Raw genomic sequence first — 23,300 nt, forward strand, 5'->3', positions numbered from 1 at the left:
ATATTTTCAGATTGAGTGCTCGCCGCAAATCAACCAAAAGAAATTGATAAAGTTTTGTCAAGATCGTGAAATTATTGTTACTGCATACTGTCCATTGGGACGACCAATTCCGGCCGACAAGAAGCCCGGATTTTTGTACGACGCTAAACTTGGCGACATTGCCAAAAAGTATAACAAAACCATTCCTCAAATCGTTTTTCGCTTTCTGGTATGTCAACACAGAATGTGTAAATAATTTTTGTTTGTTAATACCTTTGATATTATAAATTGTATTTATAGCTTGATATTGGAGCAGTTCCAATCCCCAAATCAGTTACTCCAAGCCGAATTGAAGAAAATATTAGCGTTTTCGATTTCAAATTAACCAGCGATGAAATTAAATACATCGATACATTTAATACCGGCGAACGAGTGCTGGAATTCACCGAAGCGCGCAATGACAAAAACTTTCCATTTGGCATTGAATTCTAAAATATGAAATTGTTTTCTGTCTCGTTTTTAGACCAACCATCTAGTCGTTTTATCAAGTTAATTACAATTATCACAATGTATTTAAAGTGCAATGTTGAATATAAAATAAATTAAAAGAAAACAAAATGGAATGAAAAGATTATTTCTGATATTAAATGTATTTAAAAATAAAAACGACCTTGAGACGTTCAAATTGAGCGACGTTTTTCATCGAATTTTACAATTTATATTTCACAAAATATGCAAAGTAGAATTTATTTTTTAAAACAGTGATATCTCCGATGAAGAAGAATGAAGCACAGCTGGAATATTTTCAATGTATTTTGATTATGACGTAATATGTGCTAGGGGCAGAGCAATACTAGAATAATTATTTTTGTTTAAAGTAATTCTATGTTGTGAGTATTAATCCATATTAATCCGCAGTAATACACACTTGTGTAAATTCTAACAGTATATTGCGGATTGAAACAATTTATTCGATATTTATTAAATTAAATTCGATATTTTCCATTTTTTAACAATAAAATGTCTCATCCGGAAAATACGTCGTTCGCTTTATGCCTAGCAAATGTCATACAAAACGTACGCATGAAACGTCATTGCACTGCTGTTAGAATTTACGTAAGTGTGTATTACTATGGATTAATATGGAATACTACTCACAACATAGAATTACTTTAAACAAAAATTATTATTCTAGTACTGATCTGCCCCTAGAATATGTGTTATATATTTTATTATCTTGAATACTTACTTGGGAATGTGTGCGATGCTGTCAGAACGTAGCTGGGACCGTATTGTTCCAAACGAACTAGTGAAGCAACACTGAAATGTTTTATATGTATTTTGACTGTGATGTTCATTTCTACTTAATACGGACCGGACCATTGATTTATTACTAATGAAATTTCATTGAGACGTAAAACGAATCAAATTTTCATTCGATGCGTCAAAAGTGTCATAGCCACGTTTCATCAAACAGCAGTGTTTTAAGTGTTACATTTATTTTCAATTTTTATTTTTTCAAAAATGGCTAAAGCACCCAGCATTTCATTGAACAATGGCTTGAAAATGCCAAGTTTTGGTTTGGGAACTTATAAGGCAAGATTTTCATTTGATTGAATGTAAATTTGTTGAAATCAAGATTGAAATTGTTATGAAATACGATTAAAAGTGCTTGAAGACATGAAAAAAATTCATGAAAATTATGAAAAGTTATCATTTTCGTACTTTTTCAGTCTATTGGTGAGGCTGATAGTGCTATAAAACATGCCATTGATGTTGGCTATCGTCATTTTGATACCGCTCGTATCTACGTTAATGAAGAAGAAGTTGGAAAGGCCATTCAAGGGAAAATTAAAGAGGGTGTTGTGAAACGTGAAGAAATTTTCATTGTTACCAAGCTATGGAATACCGATCATGAGCCGGAAAAGGTTGAAAAAGCATGTCGACAAAGTTGTGAAAAACTTGGCCTGGGATATATTGATTTGTATTTAATGCATTGGCCAGTTGCGTTCAAAGAACGAACACCTTTTGAATATGGGCCACGGACTCCCGACGGCCAATACGATCACGCGTAATTTACGAAAAATAAGCATTTTTCACTACAATAATAAGCACTTTAATTTTGACTCTCAAACAGGGATGTTGATTATCTAGACACATGGAAGGCAATGGAGAAACTTGTCGACCTGGGACTCGTTAAAAGTATTGGAATAAGTAATTTTAATAGCCAACAAATTGATCGATTGTTGGATAATTGTCGCATCAAACCTGTAAACAATCAGGTAAATACGGCGATTCTCGCTTTTTCGTAATTTGTATCCAAAATTAAAATTAAATATCTGTTCAATTACTTTTTTTTTCAACTAATGTACTCAGATTGAATGCTCACCACAATTCAACCAAAAAAAATTGATAAAGTATTGTCAAGATCGTGATATCACTGTAACTGCATTTTGCCCATTAGGAAAACAAAATCCAGCTGAAAATAAGCCCGCTTTTTTGTACGATGCTAAACTTGGTGACGTTGCCAAAAAATATAACAAAACTGTTCCACAAATCGTTTTTCGTTATCTGGTATGACAACACCGAATGTATATTGTGCGTTTATCAATTTTAAAAGTAATGAAAATTGTATTTATAGCTTGAAATTGGAACGGTTCCAATCCCCAAATCAGTTACTCCAAGCCGAATCGAAGAAAATATTAGCGTTTTCGATTTCAAATTGACCGACGATGAAATAAAATACATCGATACATTGAATACGTGCGAACGAGTGGTGCCATTCATCGAGTCTCGCAATGACAAACACTTTCCATTCGGAATTGAATTCTAATGTGTTTTTATCAGCTTATTCATTTTCAAGAACAACACTCTTGTCTAATTACCGAGTCAATTACAATCATCGCATTGGCTTCAAAATGCTATCAAGAATTTGCTGAACCGTAAAACACATAAAATATAATGAAAGTAAATAAATAAAATAATGAGCAGAATAAAAAAAATGCATATAAAAAAGAAATTAATCGATTTAAAGCGGCGTTTTTTCTTGAAATAAATCATGTCATCACAAAATCACGTCTTCTGAACAAAAGATGAACCTTGAATGTTGATTGATGTGGGTGTTTTTTTTTATTTTCTCAAAGCGAATTGAAAATTGTTTTGAAATTTATTTTGAAAAACAAAAACTTATGTATAATAAAATTAATTTTAGTAATCTGAAAAATAACCGTCTCTTTCATAAAACACTTTAAAATGTTGAAGTGTCGTTTCGCCGCTTCATTTGCATGATTGTGTCGGCACTGTGGCTCGATTATTCAAAACTCTTCCACGTGCGCACTGTTGACACACAAATAAAAAATTATATTGCACAAAGGTGTAACAAATCAAAATAAATAAAAACTGCACCAACATATAATATGTATGCATCTCTGTTGGCCAGAACTGTCGCGTTGTGTGGAAAACATTGCAATAGCATATATGATAATTAGAGTCGAATTTGAGCGGAATAATTGATAGAACCAACCGGAATAAAAGAAGAAAAAAAGTAATAATCTTTATTTAGTATAAAGTAGTAATTATTGGTTAAATTGCCCACGTTTAAGTTACTTAAATATTGACATAGTGCTCAATCAAAATACACTCGTACACACACACATATCGAGCGTAGGCTCACTGAAAATAGCAACAAACAAAAAAGCTGTAGAACAAGTTATTAAATGTGCACAGTGTTTCTTGAGCTCACGCTTGAAATACATCACATGAAAATTGAAAATGGGCAACATACGATATCAAGGTGAAAAGAGACGGAAAGTCAAATCGCATGTCACCGCTTAACTGTACACCGTGCAATGCAGTTAAATTGCATAAATTACAATGGCACTATGTAATCTGTCTCTTCGAACATTTGCCCATTATGAAGTAAATGCTTTGCTTTTAATGCATCGACAATTTGGTTGTTGTTGGTTGTTGTGTGCAGTAACTCTATTGTATGACAATCATAATAATAAACTATGGCTATTAGCTCATTCGCTCAGATGATCGCATCAACATGCATAAATGAACACATTTTGGTCAGCTGTTTGAAACACACATACGACACCCAAACACACATATGATTCTTTGCAACCAAATCCAAATAGCTATTTCAAGCGTAAAAGTGCAGCCCGAAGACATATATCGTGCTAAAAATTCTGATAGTAAAAGTGTGGCTTTCAAAAAATTGAATGTATAAATAGAGTTCCAAGAAAAGTGTTAAAGTTCACATGATATCGTGCATAAATTATAGTGGAGTTTATGATGTGGTCTGAGTAATTTTGAACTCTCAAATGGAACGAATCGAAAGACCATTTTATGATGAATAAAAAAGAATGCAACTGAAAGGTCTCTCCATTAACGAGCTCATCTCGAAGCAATCTACATATTGACGGGATTATGCACGCGATAAAAATGTGTTTATTTTTTTCTAGATTTACTATTAACCCTTTTATGGTGCAATAGGTCTTTTTAGGTAAATTTATATGCGCTTCTTGAGATGAATTTTGATTGAGATGTAATTTGTAAGTAAATTTCGTTTTCTTCACTCTTCGCTCTCTCAAAATAAGTATTATTATACAAGTGTAATCTGTGTCCTCATTAAACAAAAAATATGTTTGTTTCGTTTTAGGTTAAACATCGGCAGCAAAAAATAAAACAATGAAAGGAAGACAAACGAAATCAGTGATTCGAATTTCCCTTGGGGCATTGCTGACTTCTAATGGCATTGCTGTGGATTTTGGGTCATATATGTAATTTTATTTCAATGACATATAATAATCGGAAGTTCAACGTATCCACTGACATTTTCAACACTTGCAATTAGAATAAACAGCTTGAAATGGCTATGATTTAAATATATATTACTTATACATGTCAGTATGCGATCGATGATAAAATGACGACAAATTAAGTACATTTTTTTATATTCCAAGTGAGGCTGCGCTAAGTGCAAGAATTGTCGCTCATGGCTTTGCATCGATAACATTTGAAATATACGTTTTGTGTGATTTTGAAAGTAATGCCCGTTCTTGGAGCAAAAAAAAAATATCATGATAAATGGTAAATGATGTGGCTCTTGAATCAAGAATGTATTATTTATGATTCCCACATACAATAATGTATCTCTAATGCTCAATTCTTAATCTAGTTTGTAGATAAAACAGTCATGAATTATAATACCCGGCAACACTATAATTGCAACAACAGACACAAAAATACAATAAAACGAAGTCGGTGGTTTCAAAAATCACAGTCAAAACAAGTAACATTCAATTAAAAATGTCTTCATTTGAATAAATCCAAATCAAATTGACAAAACATAAATTTTGCAAAATAATCATTTACATAGCGAAATTACCAATCAAACAGCAACATAAATGTATTCCGAGAAACAAACGTAGAGACAAAAACGCGCACGCTACAAGAATATCCTTAACCTAATTAACAGTAAACGCGTTTGTTGTGTGCAAAAAAACTCAAAACAGCTTCATAGCCCATGATTTTCGCTTGTGTTTGACTGGTTTTCAGATGCCGTTTCATTTATAATCTATTAGCAATTTTACAATATATAATTTTTATTTATTAATGTGTTTTGAGACAGGCCGTTGTGCAGATTCGTTTTCTCTCTCTCTCTCTCTCTCTCTCTCTCTCTCTCTCTCTCTCTCTCTCTTCAATTCTCTGCATCGTTGTTCGTAAAAAAGCTATGCATCCCAATAATGTAGTGACAATGGCGAATGAGTTACACACAACCGAGCCACATTTATTGTTTAAACGAACATATTATTAAATTAGCACTATTCATTTTTCATCCATTGCTTTTGTCTAGTGGAATTGTCGAATGCTGGCGAATCCATAAAACGCCAACTGCAACACGTGTGTAAAAGAAATAAAATTGCAGCACTTGATGTAGTCGAGAGAAAAAAAAATTCATGCCAATCGCAGTCGATTGAGTTGATGGTTGGGAGAGGCCATTACCAATTTGTTTCAAGCTTACGACGAATATAAACAAAACCAATTGATGTCTATTGGTATTGCGCTGCTGCAAGTACTACTACAAATTCTCAGCGAACAAAATTTAATGTGAACGAACAACCGCAATGAACGAAACTAAAAAAAAATCAGCCCACAGTTTGAACAAGTCGAAGCATATTGCATGCATCGCATTAATTTGCTTTTTAGCAACACACGATAACAGTAACGAGTGCAAGCAAAAAAAATGCCCATTGAATTTGAAAAGCAGACAGCCAATTCAATTGCGTCATACAGCATAATCTCGATGATATTAATACTCGGAAACTAAGCATAATAATTTTATGATGTATTTAATTTTCAATGTAGATTTATTTAAATCATTTTTATGATTTTATAACGTGTTTTTTTTCTGTGATCACAACAAACAGATAGAAGAAATGGATGGAACAAAATTGGGCCAAGATTATGCATTTATTACCCACATTTAAATGGGTTTGATCGAAACTACATGGTCATTGCAAATATCGCAGTTGTATATTATGCAAATACGTGATCGTCGAGCGCATGCTTCTTTATTCTATAGATCGATTGTATATGTTCTGTTGCATTTTTTTTTGTCTTTCGATCTGTTCATGTGATGCACTTCACTTCCACTGCCAATTGAGCGAAGAGTACTTGTAAAATTCGTTTCAATGCAATCGTCACAGGCATACACACTATGCATGTATTCCAAACGAATCGAAGTGATTGGATTCATGTGAATATTAGACCGCTAAAGTAAGATTGACATCTTTTTTTTGTTCGTTCATTCGCTGAATGAATAAAATGCAAAAGTGCATCTAATCGTGGGTCAGGGGTAAAATGTACATTGCAGAAACCAATCGACCAACTTCAAAATGCAAATGAATTATAATGGCATTCTTTGACTATTCTCATTGACAATTACATCATGTTTTTAAATCTGTAACGACACTTAGTCTCCAAAAAAAATCGCTCGTAAATCTAACTGAACGAAAAAAAGAACATAGCTCGCGCGCCAAACACTATGTTGTTATTGCGCACATGTGTCTAACGTTCAAACAACATACATAGTTGTTTTGAGCTGCGACTCACGCGTCATTTCGTTTGTTTACGTTCTTTTGCGAGGCTTACAGCGTGTATGTTGGTTTTACTCTTTTTTTTTTCTCTTCACCATTATTGCTTTATTACCTGCATTCGCGTTGCATTTCGCGTCAGATGTTGTGGCGATTTCGTTAAGCATGCACACTGAAGACTTAAAGTAAGTAACGTGTTTTGTACTATTATCATCGCGTTAGCCTTGATCTAAAAATAACGTGGAAATAAATAAAATGTATTCAACTAATAACACACAACAATATTAGAAATATGTGTTCGATGTCTTTCAGTTACTCCAACGGATTCATTGTATTTCGTATCAGTGAATTTGCATCGCGCATGAAATGCAGGTAAGACTTGGCGCATTCAACAGCTGTTTGAATAATATTATGAATTCGATTTTCAGTTTCGTTTTGCAATTGTTTTGTTCGCATTTGCGCGTCCATTTTTATCTACTCATTTTGTTTGCAATGAAACTGTGATTAATCGACAAAAACACTACACACAATAATTATTCATTTCATCGTTTCAATGTTTTCTCTACTGTTCTGCATCGTTTGGCTCTTCATTTAAATTCAAACATTGTAATCGAATCACGACTTTTATTTTATAATCGAATTGTGTTTATTTTTCACTCGACACTGACCAAGATGTGCCAGTGAAATTGTATTACTCTCAATATATTGCACGAATCCAATTGAAAAAACGAAATACACAAATATCAGAGTATAAAACAATTTGCTCGTCGCTCTTTTCGATTTCGATTTCGTTTGGGCGTTATTAGATAAGAATTCACAGCGTATGCAAATCCATTTATTAAATCACCGAGGCCAATTCACAAATTGTAATACATTTTGTATACATTTAAATTAATTTGAAACAGTTATCGGGGCAATGAATTTTAATGTGCAAAAAAAAAACCGGCACCACATTTATTCATATACACAAATGAATGGAAGTGTCGTCAAGATAAAATCACAACACTTAAAGGTGTTGGACAATCAATGGTCTAAGTGGATTAAAAAGAGTTGAGACTTTTTTTCTCAAAAACATTACATATACATTTCAAAAATATCCATTATATCGGTGACAGAGAATTGATAAATTGGACGACTCGATGAACCAATTACCCCTTTTGAAATAAATCGCTGAAAAATTACCGTTTAAAGCTATTAATTCCGATAAAATTATTATTTTTGAATTGAATGAATGAGAAAAAGTAATATGTTTTAAGTGCTTTTTTAACACAAATTGAAATGAAATGGCTCTAAGAATTGTTGGCTGTGTGGGATGTTGTTCAAGATTTTACCTCAAGCCAAGTTTAAAATATAACTTGTATTTAAGTGAAATTATTGGAGTAAACATACATGTCCATTCCAAAGTCTTTATGAATAGAACTTTATATTCTTAGCCATCTGTTTGCCATATGGAGCCGCACAATTTGGACAAAATTCAAAATGACCACCGATTGATGTTAAATTATATATTAAATAGATAAAAATGGTTCCAAAAAAAAGTTATGCTCTTTTTTGAGTTGATATTTCAATTTGATTTGATTTCATTTCCCCTAATACAATATCATTATCAAAATTGAATGGTCTCAACCAGGTCATTTGGTTCAAAAATTACCATTCGCATTTTTTAGAGTCAATTTTTTTTTGATGAATTTATTATGTGCGCCTGATGAATATTTGAATGGAATTTACAGAAAATTCAAAATTATAAACCAGTAAAATCGTTATAATTATAGCTTAAGCATTTCACATATCAGCACATGTACTCGAAAATGGTATCAATAATTTGAAATCCATGCGCGGAGAGAAACCACTATTATTTTGCAATCTGTGAACGATGAAAAAAACAGTCCATAATTCAATGGATGTATTTCGAATGGATGTATTTTTCAGTGAAAAGCCCAACAACTAAATCATTCATGCGTGAAAAATACCTAATAAAATGATGTATATGTGTACGTGTAACAGAGAGAATGCGCCCAGCTCAACCACTTCAAACCCAATATATAATTACAGTGTTGGCTGTATCCATTTCGTTGCACATATTTAGATTTATTGAAAGAGGTAATGTCAAATGCCTTTATAAAGTCCCTAACGCAGTTTCTTACACTCTTTTACTCACACACAAACAAAACAAAATGTCAAGAAACAGCTGTTCGAGCGAACCATTCATAACCAACTTCATGCTACTTGTAGATTTGGAATGAAAATGATGTTTGAAATTTCTTTGATATTTCGAAAAATGAACTAATTATTTTGGATTTTTTTTATCTGTTTAGAATAAAATAAATGTTTAAACATTTTTTGTACTTACAATATTTTAAACATTCACTTATTATTTAATTTCCACAATTTCTATCAATTCACAAATTATAATTCTTAGCACTAGCATGAAGTTGGTTATATTTCAACCTTTATTCATTCGTATAAAAACATATTGTGTTCACGCACACATAAATGTTGGGGACTTTTGACAATTCCACTTTGGCTTATAGTTTGTAATCAGTTCATGAATAAATCAACATTATGAACACGCATCCCCAACACTTTTTTTTCTCTCTCTAGTGTCTTCATTTGATTTGCATATTGTTTGGCAGCTCATTTAATTGAGATTACGTCAAACGTCCATTGTTAAAACTGGGTAAAATGCAAACGCCATATATCATTAGAGTTGTCAACATTAAAAAATGGTTGATATTCTGGCAATAACTAGTCAAACCCACAAACTAAATCCAAACAAAAATACCAGCACAACATGTATTAATTTACATTTTGAATCGCAATTTAATTTGAATATAACGTGAATGAAATTCACCCATTTTTCAATCAGTACAATGTAAATTCATTGACTGCTGTAATTTTTGGCATGAAATTATGTGCACTTTTAGTTTTAAATCAAATCACGATAGAAAAATTATGCAAATTAATTGATATTTGGTGCAATTAAAATGATCAATGTGTTATTTCCACCACAATTTGGGTCCGCATTCATTTGTAACTGTGAATATGCAATAGGTTTCCACATGCAAATCAGCAGGATGTTATGCATTGATTGCTGTGTTGAATATGATTTGTTGATGCACCTAATGTGTTTGTTTTAACCGGTGTATCGACATATTTTGTGCCAACAAAAAGGATTTCCGACTTTTCGATCAATTTGAATACATAAATACTTGAAATAGGGTTGCATTTTACATCGCACGAATGCCGGAAGTGAAGAAACGCGGCACGCGCTGTCTTTATTGCGTCACGGTAGATAATTTATAGCGATATGTGCATATTTTAACTGACAAAAAAACGAACTATGTGTTTAGAGACGCACACGTTGTGAACAACAAAATATTGAGCCTTTGGGATTTGAAGTTCTTTCAGAGATCAAAATCATAAACCCGTAATGAAACCATATTTACACTTAAACAGTGAACATTAAGTTGTGAAATTGTGAATTAGTAACATTGTATTTAAACCATTTTGAGAACCGAACACATTTTCCATAATATCCAAGTACGCAATTGAACATTCTTAAAGTACCGATTTTAAGTCGGACTTATCAATACATTTTAAACGGTTTCTGAAGACTACCCGCATGTATTCCATCTGTATTAATGATACTTGGTGCTTCTCTGTCATTTGCTAAATTATTGTGTCCTTTTCTTAAAGGGGTTTTATATTCTATTAAATGGTAGACAATGTAATTCAAAGAGAATAATTCAACTTAATAGGCCAATCTTTTAGCACTTAAACGATTAACAATTTGCAGTTTTCAATGTTTGAATGGATTTTTCTTAGAATTTATGAAATCGGCCTACAATACAATACTTCACCTAAACAATACTTCATTTTTCATAACTTTATATTCAAATTAATAGTGATGAACGAATGTGTTGTAAGTTCTAAATTTTAGTGGAATGAACATTTGAATATTTAGTATTTCTCTTTAATCGTACTTTCATTTCGAATCGGTAGTTGCATACGTTCTGTTCTGCTTCTGTCGCCATTTGATCAAACGGTGCGACACGTGGCGAGACGATTGAAATACAATTGTCTTGAAATCGGTATTAAAAATGCATTATTCAAAATCATTTATTCGAATGAAATGATGATCGAAATCGCTGTTTGTCACAATCCAAATCTGAAACAATACATCGAAAAATAATGGAAATTCAAAACATTGGTTTCATATTTCTAATGGCCTGCGAAATGGATCTCCCTAAACCTTTTAATTATATCATTATTTTTGCTCTTTGACTTGTGCGTATATGTATTCTTTTTTTGTTGTTGTTTATTTCGACCAATGGTTTTTAATTTCATAGTATAACAATGCTTTCTGGTTGGTTTTATTGTCGAATTTCACCATTGTCCTATTACGTTTGTCATTATGCATCGAACTGAGTAAATTTGGTTATTCGGTTGAAAAGATTGAGTTATTTTGATAGAGCGTGTATTTCATGCGATCTAAGGTTTGATTGAGTGCAATTAGGAATCCATTTAGAAAACAACTCCATAAATAAATGATGAGAATGTTTCCATATAGGTCATGAGAAAGAATTTTTAAGAAGATACAAAACAAAACAATGTGAAGAAGAATGAACATACTTTTTTGGCGCAATTCGCAGAATGTCAATTACCTTGAATGTAGATTCCAATGATTTTCTATAAAAGAATAACCAAATTTTATTGTTCCTTCTAAATTCCTTTTCGCGCTCATTTTTCTATCCCATTCATAAAAAACGAAACGATCAGACTGAAGTGGCTAGATGTTATTCAAACCGTCGGCTCAAATCAAATTACCTGATGCATATAAAAACTTACTTAATTCCATTATTATGCATTGTAGTGACACAAAACCTCTTTATGGTATATAATGGAACTGATTTTCCCACGCCATGCCATGTACTCAGAGTAGTTAAGTATCGACATATGCACCCGCCTTTTTTTCTGTACTTCGTTCGTGAACAATAGTGCAACTGGTCCAATCAATTGTCGAAAATGCACCCTTCAGCTCATCGTTGAGATTTCGTGCATTCCAACCCTTTTGCTGCATTGAACATAGACATAGCAAGAGTATTGTATAGATCTCACCTGATGAATATGCACTTATCGACGTAATCACACTATGCATCCAACGAATGATACAAATGTGTCGCAATAAGCACTCTTGACATTTTATTACCCGACAAACTGTATCGGTTTTTATTTTTATAATCAGTTCTTCACATTTTTTTTTTGTTCACCAAACAAAACTTGATGACAACGATCGAAAGTATAAGAGGGCGGTGACAACATGAATGACAATTTTCATTTCAAATATTCTTGCTTTGTACTTAATGATATTGTGTGTGTAATACACATTTCGATTATTAGTGCGCTCACTGGAATTTCAATCTATTATATTTTCGTTTGTTGGATTTTGTTGTAGTATGGCTACATTTCAATCACAAACAATAACAAGAAAAGAGAGCATTCACACTGCACTTGAATTGCATTCGGTTGATTGTTGGAATGTAACACCAACCAAGTTGTTTTTTTTTTGTTAATTCAGACCCTAATTTGTATTCCATCTTATTTCGAAAAATTAAAAAAAGAAAGGACTTTTTATTGAGTGAGATGTTACAGTTTTCACATGACACGTTTATGCACTCTCATTTTGGGTGAACTTGTTTGCCAAACGTTACAACACATTCGATAATATCATGTTCAGTATGTTATTATGATTAGAATCTGTTTATGTTACACTCCCTTCTATGCATAATTGAACATTGCTAAGAAATTGCTGCAAATTCAAACGAGTTCTTTATTGGAAAGATCATATTGCTTATCAGAAATATTATGCTTGATGAAAATATATGTGCATTCAATTTTGCTTATGAAAGTTTTGTTTTATCAAAAATTGATAAGGACTTTACGTGTAAAATTCTCCAAGCAAAAATGTGTTTGATATTCGTAAATCCCCATTTCAAATGATTAAATTGAATACATCGAAGAAACAAAACAAGAATTACTTCTACGTGCTTTGACTGGTCTCTGCATACTTTTTTCTTTGCAGTTCGATCATGTATGGTAATATTTTGCACAAGTATACATTTCATTATTACAAATGCAAACATGGGAACTTGAGCGCCAAGTTGCAAGTGTGTTTTCTTGTTTGGTTCATGAATACATTATTAAGCACGAACATTTCTTTGTGTATCTGTGAATTTTCATGTGACAGTTGCATATGTGTGTTCACTCGGTTGAACTGCATTCACTCGTTTATCGCACAAAAAGAGTTTATTATTTTCATTCAATGAATGAAAATAATACATGAAAACATTGAGCGTGGATTTTAATCTGCTTTGAAAAGACTTGAAACTCTTATATTTATAGTTATTTAAATGATTGTATTCAAAAATGTTTTAAATCAGCTAATTTGTGTGTTCAAAATTCAGAGCTAAAATACCATCTGGGAAATGGAAAATTGTTTTATATTCATAAGCTCTTTTTTAGGATCAAATGTAGGCGACCTGTTTCAATTTGGATAAAAGTTGATATTTTACGTAGTCTGCACAGCATGTAGAAAAATGGAATATTTTTCTCTGAGCATTTGTTTACAGTTTATCTGTTATTAAATTAGCAGAGGTGGTGATAAAATGTCAACTATGTCTCTGTTCATAAGCAATAAAATAGTTCAATTCAAATATTTCGCAATTTTCACTCGGAGCAATAATGACGTTATTGCCACATGGTCAGTGTGAATTATGAATGGTAGCGATTGGAGTGAGAGCTAATGAAATTTCATTGATTTTCCATTCCAACATGTGTTAAGTTCGTAAATATTTTTTTATAAAGGCAATTCAACAAATTAACAGCTCTATAAAAGTGACAAAACCTTTTTCCGATTTTATCTCTGATGAAAAAAAGCCGCAAAAATGTTCAAAAATCGAAACAAATAGGGAGAACCAGCTTGAATCATGAACCAAATGCTTATTGCCGTATAACCATATGTTCAAAATCGATGTAATTTGAGAATTTGCCTGATAAATTAACCACACACACAAAATAAACAAAAAAAAATATTGTAAATACATAACACTCACACATTCGAAGTTGGTATTTGCGTGATTGATGCTAACATAATTGCATTTTTCTTTTATGACACACGTTTACGTGTAAAAAATATAATAACAACTGCCGATATGTTGCTTTATTGCTGTCATTTGACACTTGGCCATTGGAAATATTCGGCAGTCAATTGAGGGCTTGACTGAAATTAACATTAAACCATATCTCGGTAGATAAAGGCAAAAAAAAACACACACAATCGTAAAAAGTGTTATATTTCCATTTTATGGCTTCCTAATATTGTCACTTTCCCTCCCTGCCTCATTTTTATCGCACATTAAGTATTAGTTGTGGTCAATTTTCTATTCGAAAACGTATTAATTCAGCAAATGTTCAACAACATATTTTCTCGAAATTAGCAGGTTGAATGTGAGTTCATGCAGTTGTTTGCATGCTATTTTATTTTCAATCTGATTAAATCGAATTACATTTTCAGCGGGTCTGTCATTTTTGATTGACACTTGACTTTATTTTATGATTTTACAATGCATTTAACCATAAATAATGTTGATGAAATTGTACTGTCCTTAATTAGCTTTGCTAGACCATTTATTTTCAAAAAATTGCTTGGTTGGGTCTATTTAAAAACCGCGCCATGGAAAATATTCTCAAAAGGAAACCGATCGATAGCTCAATTGCACTCAATGACATAATCCTTTGATGACGTCGTATTTACATACAACAAACAATGAAACGAATAGTGAAACCACGAGAAAAAAAACAAAACGAAAATCGAATTTTAAGCACCAATCGCTTACAATCCGCTCTCCTTTCATCCTCCAAAAATTCAAGTGGCTTCAAGTAGTTGATGCAGATTTACTTACACGTCTTTTTACATAGTGTTTTTTGTGTTCATAAATAAATTTTTGGATTCCAATACATAACCCGTTCGACGATGGTGTAACGGCGTATGTGTCAATAGCAACATGAGATGGAAGTCGAGACGAACAAAAAAGCCAAAAAAAACCAAATCTGACAAGGATCCAAATCTTTTGTTTAAAAAACGTCTCGCTTTTTTCAATCCATCCACCAGTTTTTCTCCTCGAATATTTCGACATACTTGAGATTTTGTGGAGTAGATTTACCGTATTGTTTCCCATCTCAGCATAATATTTTTTTTTATTCACTCTTAGTCTTTCCAGCCGAAAAATATATAAGGTTTTATTTCGTTTCTCGGGGACGAGCGCACTATATGCACAACAACAAAAAAAAAATCATATTTACCCAAACACGTTGACGTGCCATGTTCTATGAAACAACGCGAAAAGAGAGAAAGTCTACACACTTGAGTCAAAAGGCATGTGGCTCAGAAAGAAAAAAACCCAATCTCGCTTCTGTGCATAGGCATTCTGAAATTATGCAACATTTTTTTTTCGGGTGGTGTCATTTGAATGTGTCAAATGGAGAGATGATAGAGGTATTATATGCCAGTGAATGAGATCCGATGTTTTTGTAAATAGATGTACTATATGTATAAAACTAGTGAGTGGCTGGCTCTTCTTCTTTTGCTTCTTGTTTTTTTTTCGGGCTTTGTATAATATGGATGTTTACATGTGGAAAATATCTTGATGTGCCTGCTATTTTGTCGTCGATGCAACAACACAGCAGACATAGTAATAAGAAATGTAACGATGGAGCACCGAAAAAATACGAAAAAATAAAAGAGAGTGAGTGAGAGATGATTTTCGATGTGTGTTTGCAGCAGCATCTCGTCTCGAGACCGGGTTATTGTGTGCATGATGGGATGATGTGTGTGTTTGTATATATTTTGACTGGCAGAAGCAGGTAGGTCATTGATCTCGATTTTCCATATGCACCGACTTAATGGCACATAATAGCAAAAACTGATGCCATCCACATAATTATTTCGAGTAGATGAAAACATTCGACGATTGTTGCGTTCTTCATCTCGGTTTTTTTTCTCAAAATATATTCCGATGAAATGGTGGCTAAATCGCGTTTCGGGTAGCAAACCCGGCAGCGCTAGCAACATTTAAAAAAAAGACCGAGATTAATCCAGTAAAAAGAATTTCGCTCGTTTTTCGTTTGATTGTGAGATTTTCATGTAATTGCTTTTGCTGGCTCGGCTTTTTCCATCCATTTCCATTGATAATAATGCTTTTCCGTGTGATTTTGTTGATGTTCCGTCTTCTTTGCATTTTCGCCTTTAAAATGAATATATGGTATTATTCATTTTCAAATTTTTCTGAACCATACTTATGCAACAACCTTTGTCTTCGTGAAACAAGTATAAATAAAAGTGAATATTCGGGTACACGCTACTACAGTATATTCTCACAAGGATTATATCAATTTTTTTCTTCAAAAAAGATGTCTATTAAAGAGGCAGAAGCTGCTTTTTTGTCTATGCATGTGTCGTATAGATAGTATATGCATCGTATTCAGTAATTTTTGTTGCTTCAATGTCTTCTTCATCTTCTGTTTTTTTGTTCCTTCGATGTTTTTATTCGGATTTCTTTTGACAATTTTTTTCCGAATTGAAGATGCTTTTCATTTCGTTTATGAAACGATCTTTTATTGTGATAGTTCGCGGGGGAATAATGGAATCTTGGATTGTGAAGTGGGTAATGAACGACACACAAAATATTACGTGTGTAATTTGTTCAAGTGGTTTTCGGGCACCGAAAATGCCGATCTTTATGGAATGAATTTATCGCTGTAAGACATTTAAATTGGAATTGCAAGTGCGAGCGCATTCGACTTATCGACGAGTTGATGGCAGTAAAGCGCATTTTAAAATGTGTAGTATGCCCTTTGTGAACCACTTTTTTTCAACATTTTTGAACGTGTCAGCGCATTTATTTGAATATTATAGATTCAAATGCAAACAATTGCTGAGCATTCAGAAATTTTCGTTGTTGTCGTTGTCTTCTTATTGAAATTATCGAGAACGAGAGATAAAGTAAATGTTTAAGAAAAAAAACAGAATTTAAATCAAATTAAGTCTCTGTGTGAATTGAACTCTTTTTTTTTTGTTGAGCAATGCCATTGTGTACGGGCATGATTTTTATTGTAGCGCGACTTATTTGATATCAATAAGACCATAAGATTGGATTTTCTTCTTTTCGCTTCTCTCGCAGTATTTCTTTTCTCGCTTTAAATTCTTCCGAATGTCAAAATGTTTTCATTTGGATTTAAGTAGAATTTTTTTTTCTTCTGTACTTTATTCATTTGGTTAAGTCGAGTAAATCTTGATATTTCTGTCATCTCTTTTGTATATTTGCTTCGGAATTGTTATTTATAGCGTCTTCTGACGTGTTTATTGTTATCGATAAGTGCTGTATTATCTCCATTATTTCAATATTAACTTATGAAAAGAAGGGGGTATAAACTGTCAGTTTCATTGGAATACAGAGTCCATTGACCGCGCAAGCATTTGTAGATTTTCAAATCGATATATTTCTTTGGTTTGTTTGCATGTTCTTCCATGATGGTATTATGTAAATCAAAGTCACTTATTTTTCCTTTAAGATTTCAATCATTTATCAATATCCACACAGTGGAAATTATAGGCTTTTAATATTCCTTTAAATATTTTGAATTTGATTAGACCATTTCGGCATCGAAGCGATTGATATGTGTGCTCGAGCATCTAAGTCAGTAGTGATCTTTCGAACAAGCAGATAATTACGAAGAGCATAAATTCATAGCAATGCGGCAATTTGAACACATTTGTGGTTAAGAAAGGCTGTCGTTTCAAAAATAAATACGATTTTCGTTTGGAATTAAAATCATACTGAAATGTAATATCCATTATGATAAGACACAAAAACAAAAACACGTTGAACTTGTTCGAACATCATCGAAAAAATAACGTTCATAAGAAAAACAATAATTCATCAAAATATCTACAGTTTGGACAATTTAATTATAGGGTATTTTGATGGATATCGTTGTTTTCTATCCTAAATAAATTATAACGATGCATTCTTGTAATTGGTCATTTTGAAAATCTCTTTTGCCGGTTTCGTTTTTCTTTGACATTTAAGATTCATGCATATCGAATTCAGAATCTGGTTACGTTTCTACGGAGATTTCTTCTTCTTCTCGATAAATCGGACAATTTTGTAACAATAAAACGAAATAATAATAAAAAGTGTAAAATTACAACGAAAGATACGACGATGAAATGTAATTTAAAGTTGACTGTTTGCAAGCGATTTATTACGTGTTTGGTCCCTCACACACGCACCTCATAAAAATCCACTTTAGATTGTGGAAATGGACATTTTCATTTATCTACTGTTTTGAACTTCATGTGGTCAATGTTTGGGCTGAACAGTATCAATTTAAGTGTGCTGCTTTAAACATAAAAAAACACATTTAATTGACGCGATTCTAACAAATTATATGTTCAATTTTATTTTTATTTTTATTAATGCATTTGCTGCTTTTTGTCCCTCTGTTCCATTCACTCACTCTTCATCACGCACTATATTCGTTTCGTTTTTACTTTTTCCTTCAACTTATGTTTAATCATAGCGAGTATCGTTTGGAATGTACGTAGTCAACTGCATTATAGGTCTTTGAATAGGCAACATTATCATCACGAAATCAAACAAATGACGTAAAAACACACGTATGTGCCCGAAAAAAAACAAATCGCAGGTGTTTAATACATTTATGAATGCTTTCCGTTTATTTTGTCGGAGTTCATCTGAAATATGATTTAATGTGTAAAGAAAAAAAAACTGTCGTTGAAAAGCCCTATTCGTAATTACAATGAATGCACTAGCTCTTTCGATTTTAATCGCGTCAATCAGCGATAATTTGATAAAAAAACACTCTTACATCAATGGCGCAACAAATCTTTCATCACACCGTCTTTTATTGAATCAAAAATTCGTCTGTTTCTTTTTAGATTTGAATTCTTGATTATCAAAATAAATCCATTCCAATAAAATAAATGCCAAATAAGAATCTTCATCTGATACTTTCGGATTTAAATGCATGAAAAAAAAACATTGTTACTTCTCAATGCTAGTTATGCCATCGCTTTTGTTAAAGACAACGTTTTCTAATCTATTTTTTTTTAAATGGCATGGCAATAATTGTGAAAAAACTTTTCCTACACAGTAAGAAAATATCAGACGACGCTATACGCAAAACCGACTGGTACATGCGCTCATACGTTTTTACATCTAGTGACCATACGATTTTTCGACTGTGCGAAGATACACACAAAGGGTAACGAATCAGTCGAAAAATCGTATGGTCACTAGCTGGGTTGGTATGTAGATTACTTTGATACATAATCTACATTTTGTAAATGTAGACTACTACCATGTAAATTACATATTTTTTCCCATGTAATCTACAAAATTTGTAGATTATACAATTTTGGCAAAAAAATATATTAAAACCACCAGAAATTGTATCAAAATACCAAAAATTGAATAGAATTTTTAAGAGAATTTTCGAGAACCTGTCAATTATTTTTATTGGACATTTAACATAACAAATATTTTCAATAGAAACACATTTTATTAATTCACCAACTTCAAACAATGTTTTCAGTGGCAATTTGACTCTAATTTTGAATAATCTACAATCTATACATATTCTACGTAAATTACATTTTTTTTTTTGAAATTGGAGATTTGCCAACCCAGGTCACTAGATGTACCAGTCGGTTTTGCGTATAGCGTCGGCTGATATTTTCTTACTGTGTATGTCAAATGCTCTAAATTTAATATCACCATTAAAATCATAACCCATTTTTATATTTCGAATACATAATTAGCAAAAAAATATGCCAATAGCATATGAATGGATGTAATCAAAAAGTCAAACTAACCATGAATTTTATCAGGTAATGTAATTAAAATATTGGTAGGATGAACCGATTCAATTTTTATAGATTGAATCACGCCATTTTTTTCCATTGAAATCGACACAGATGGCTAAAAATGTCAATTGCAAATTTCATAACATGTCACCGAAATCGTAAATTTTTTATAGTTCAATCAATATTTTTTAAATTTTACGAGTTCAACTATATATGCATGCAATTCATATGAAAATTAATGATTTTCGGTGAAATTTCGTGCAATGTCCTGTAAACATAAAAAATAATAATAATATAAATAACAAATTTTATGTAGCAGATAAAATAGCAAATAAAATATGTAATTGATATTATGCAATGCATATGTTACAAAAGGAATACACTTTAATTTTTGGTATGTTGCACATGTATTTACGAAGGATTTTTTTATTCGGTGAATTAGCTACTGTTTGCGTATTTACAACCGACATGAACAACTAATATGTTGTTTCATATTATTAACCTAATTTATTCATGCAAAAAGAATGCACTACTTTCTCTACTACAGTCTACCTTTTCTCCGTGAGTGCAGCAGCACTCTTTTCATTACCATGCCTCGCACCCTTTCCAAAATCAATTCAAAACATCTATATCGATGAATAATAATAATTTATGAGCTCAGACCGAAATTTTATTAACTGTTCCGAGTCAATGGCATGATTGGGATTAATTTCAAAGGTCAAAATGTATGTGCCAAAAATGCGATCGATATTGCATTTTATAGCCGATGCAAATGCTGCAATGAACAAAAAAAAATTTGCTTACATTCAATTTGGTACATGATATTGGATTGATTGGTCGTGAATCGAAGTGCTAAATGAGATGGTAAAAGATTTACCATTTTGCCGCATTAAAAATTATACAATGAAAACTTTTGAATGCAACAACCCTAACATTTCTTTTTATAGTAACGTGGTTAGGGTTCTATATGAACCGAAAAAATGTCCTACCTTACATGAACGCTGCTTATATTGAAAATAAACTCTTGCAAGGGTTTTGTTTTGCGCCATCCGGCTGCGAGTACGTTTGTACAGTATCTCCTGGTTCAGCAGGAAGTATTTTGCTCTCTGCTTCATAACAAAAAGTCTCGAATCTCACTCGCACACTTTTGCCAAAAATCTAGTTTGTTTTCATTTAACTCGCTAAATGTTTTGCCGAATTGAGTGTGTTTAGAATAATGGAAAATTGGCATATGAAACGAATTTGCATCCATGTCCATCTCGATACGGTACTTATGTGTCACGCAATATGCAAATTTTTAGAGCGTCGTCTGGACGAACATACAAAAGGGACCGCTCACAACTTCTACCGTTTGACAGATAAAACAAAGAAGACAAAAAATCATGAAATACAATACATTTGAGAATAAACACGTGACCACGTAAAACTTCCTCCGCGTGCAATACGCATTTTAATGTTTCCGTTTTTAAGTTGGTACTTTTGAATTGTATGTAACTGTGACCATCATCAATTGAAAGAGTATTCAAATAGAAAACGTTCACCAGAAAATGTTATTAGCCCAAGTATTTTTTACATATTTTTTTTCAACAGGGTATGCTATTGTTCAATTCGATGCTACTGACTACAAAAAAATGTGCTTCATCAGAACTTATATGAGTCACGAAATTTGAATTTGAGACTACTGAATATAGTGAATAGAAAAGAATTTAATTTGAGACATTTCAGTTAATTAATAGAGAAAAATATCTAAAAGTAAATAAAAAAAAACGTAAATCTGAAACCATGAGTGTGTTGGATCGTGGAATAGTTAAAAAAAAATGAACATCTGATTAGAAGGGTGTAATTTTTGGTTTGGTGATATTTTCCCAAAGAATGAAAAGTCAAATTTTTCACTGAATCAACTATTGCAGTCGTCTGCTTGAGGTCGGTGTAATCAAATACTTATCAATTATGCTTTTCATGAGACCATGTTTCAGATTTTCTCTTTGAAATTTAAATTTAAATGAGTTTTAAAGTAGTACACACATTTTCACACGATGAATCAAATGCGCCTCGAATGAAATTTAAAATATGCTTTCAACAAAGCACTGCTATCTGATTTTAACCCTTTTCGTGTAATGATTTACTCGATTTAAGTAGTTGTACCAACATTGGTGCAGAAAATGCGGGCTGAAGCCACGTGACTTTTTACGTATGTGCGCCTTTTTTCTCGATATAACATCTTTTGTTTATCGATTGTTTCAAATTTCACATTATTATGACCAACACATCAGTTTATTACCACATTTAATTATGTCTATACTCGTTCGATAGCGTTAGTTGATTAAAATCATTTTTCATATCAGATTTCACACATTTTCCTCTCTCATTTGAACTTTGGTTCACATTGAATTTGAATAGCTATGCAATTCTATTCCACTCTTCGGTGTGATGAGAGGCTGTTTTAGAATATCATCACAATGTGAACACAGGGAAAGTATGTGAAGTTCAAGCCAACACAATAAACAGCGGGTGAATGTTAAATGGTGTCCTTTTGTTTGATGTAATCGGTCTTTGTGAACACGGTGCAAGGCGGGTTATCAAAAATTCATATTTTAAATTTCCATTTCTTTTAAACACACAAAGCATTATATTGTGACACATTAAAGTCCATTCCCCAATTATCGCTGTATTTGGCATGATTGATGATTTGTAAACAAAAAAAACCACGCTTGAAGCTAAGCACTCTTAGGCTATCGATATCCTATTTGCATAAAATATATTGACACTTCTAATATTGTTTACAATTTTTTTTATGAAGATCCATTACATTTCACTTTCGATGGTGTGAAATTTGTAGTTACATAAAAGATTTGCATTTTTAATATGGGAAAATCGTTTACCAGCTCGCTTTACCAGACTTTTTTTTTCGATCACAAATGAATCAATTTCGTCTTTAAATGTAGTTTGATTACACAAAGCCTTTCCAACAATCTATTAAAATGTAATTCATAAGTAATAATTTGCACATGATTAATCATCTTGAAAACGTGGTGATTGCATTACATAGGCTTTCTAACGATTTGTTTTAAGCGCGTTGTCTTTAATCTGTACTCAAAATGCACCAAAGCAAAAAAAAAATATTGTTTCAAATGTACTCTGATGCATTACCGATAGATGAATTAGAATGAACCGCCTTACTCAATTACGAATTACTGTCGTACATCATGTCAATTGCTCTCATCCCATATTAGTTCTCTTCCATCTGCAAATGATATTTCTCGCGCGTCTGAAAT

At 32.4% G+C, this 23,300-nt stretch overlaps 2 protein-coding genes and 1 long non-coding RNA gene across 3 annotated transcripts in view; all 3 read left to right on the forward strand.

The window, feature by feature from the left end:
- LOC116340715 (aldo-keto reductase family 1 member B1-like) overlaps nt 1-602 on the forward strand; it is a 2,155-nt gene extending 1,553 nt beyond the window's left edge. The window contains exons 4-5 of the mRNA XM_031767346.1: nt 11-208; nt 280-602. Of these exons, the coding sequence (XP_031623206.1) occupies nt 11-208; nt 280-471 (390 nt within the window). The 3' untranslated portion in view covers nt 472-602. The remainder of the gene's footprint in view (nt 1-10; nt 209-279) is intronic.
- Nucleotides 603-1,389: 787 nt separating this feature from the next.
- LOC116340713 (aldo-keto reductase family 1 member B1-like) lies at nt 1,390-3,006 on the forward strand. The gene is made up of 5 exons (XM_031767345.1): nt 1,390-1,575; nt 1,713-2,050; nt 2,117-2,261; nt 2,356-2,553; nt 2,621-3,006. The coding sequence occupies exons 1-5, from the start codon at nt 1,504-1,506 to the stop codon at nt 2,810-2,812; spliced, it is 945 nt and encodes a 314-aa protein (XP_031623205.1). The 5' UTR covers nt 1,390-1,503; the 3' UTR covers nt 2,813-3,006.
- A 1,154-nt stretch (nt 3,007-4,160) lies between these two features.
- LOC116341367 lies at nt 4,161-5,250 on the forward strand. Its single transcript, XR_004201153.1, has 3 exons — nt 4,161-4,486; nt 4,643-5,073; nt 5,169-5,250. It is a non-coding gene; the product is annotated as an uncharacterized LOC116341367 (long non-coding RNA).
- The last annotated feature ends 18,050 nt before the right edge of the window (nt 5,251-23,300 follow it).

Source organism: Contarinia nasturtii, unplaced genomic scaffold, assembly GCF_009176525.2.
Source record: "Contarinia nasturtii isolate CC-2019 unplaced genomic scaffold, AAFC_CNas_1.1 Cnas_scaffold_695, whole genome shotgun sequence".
Taxonomy (NCBI): domain Eukaryota; kingdom Metazoa; phylum Arthropoda; class Insecta; order Diptera; family Cecidomyiidae; genus Contarinia; species Contarinia nasturtii.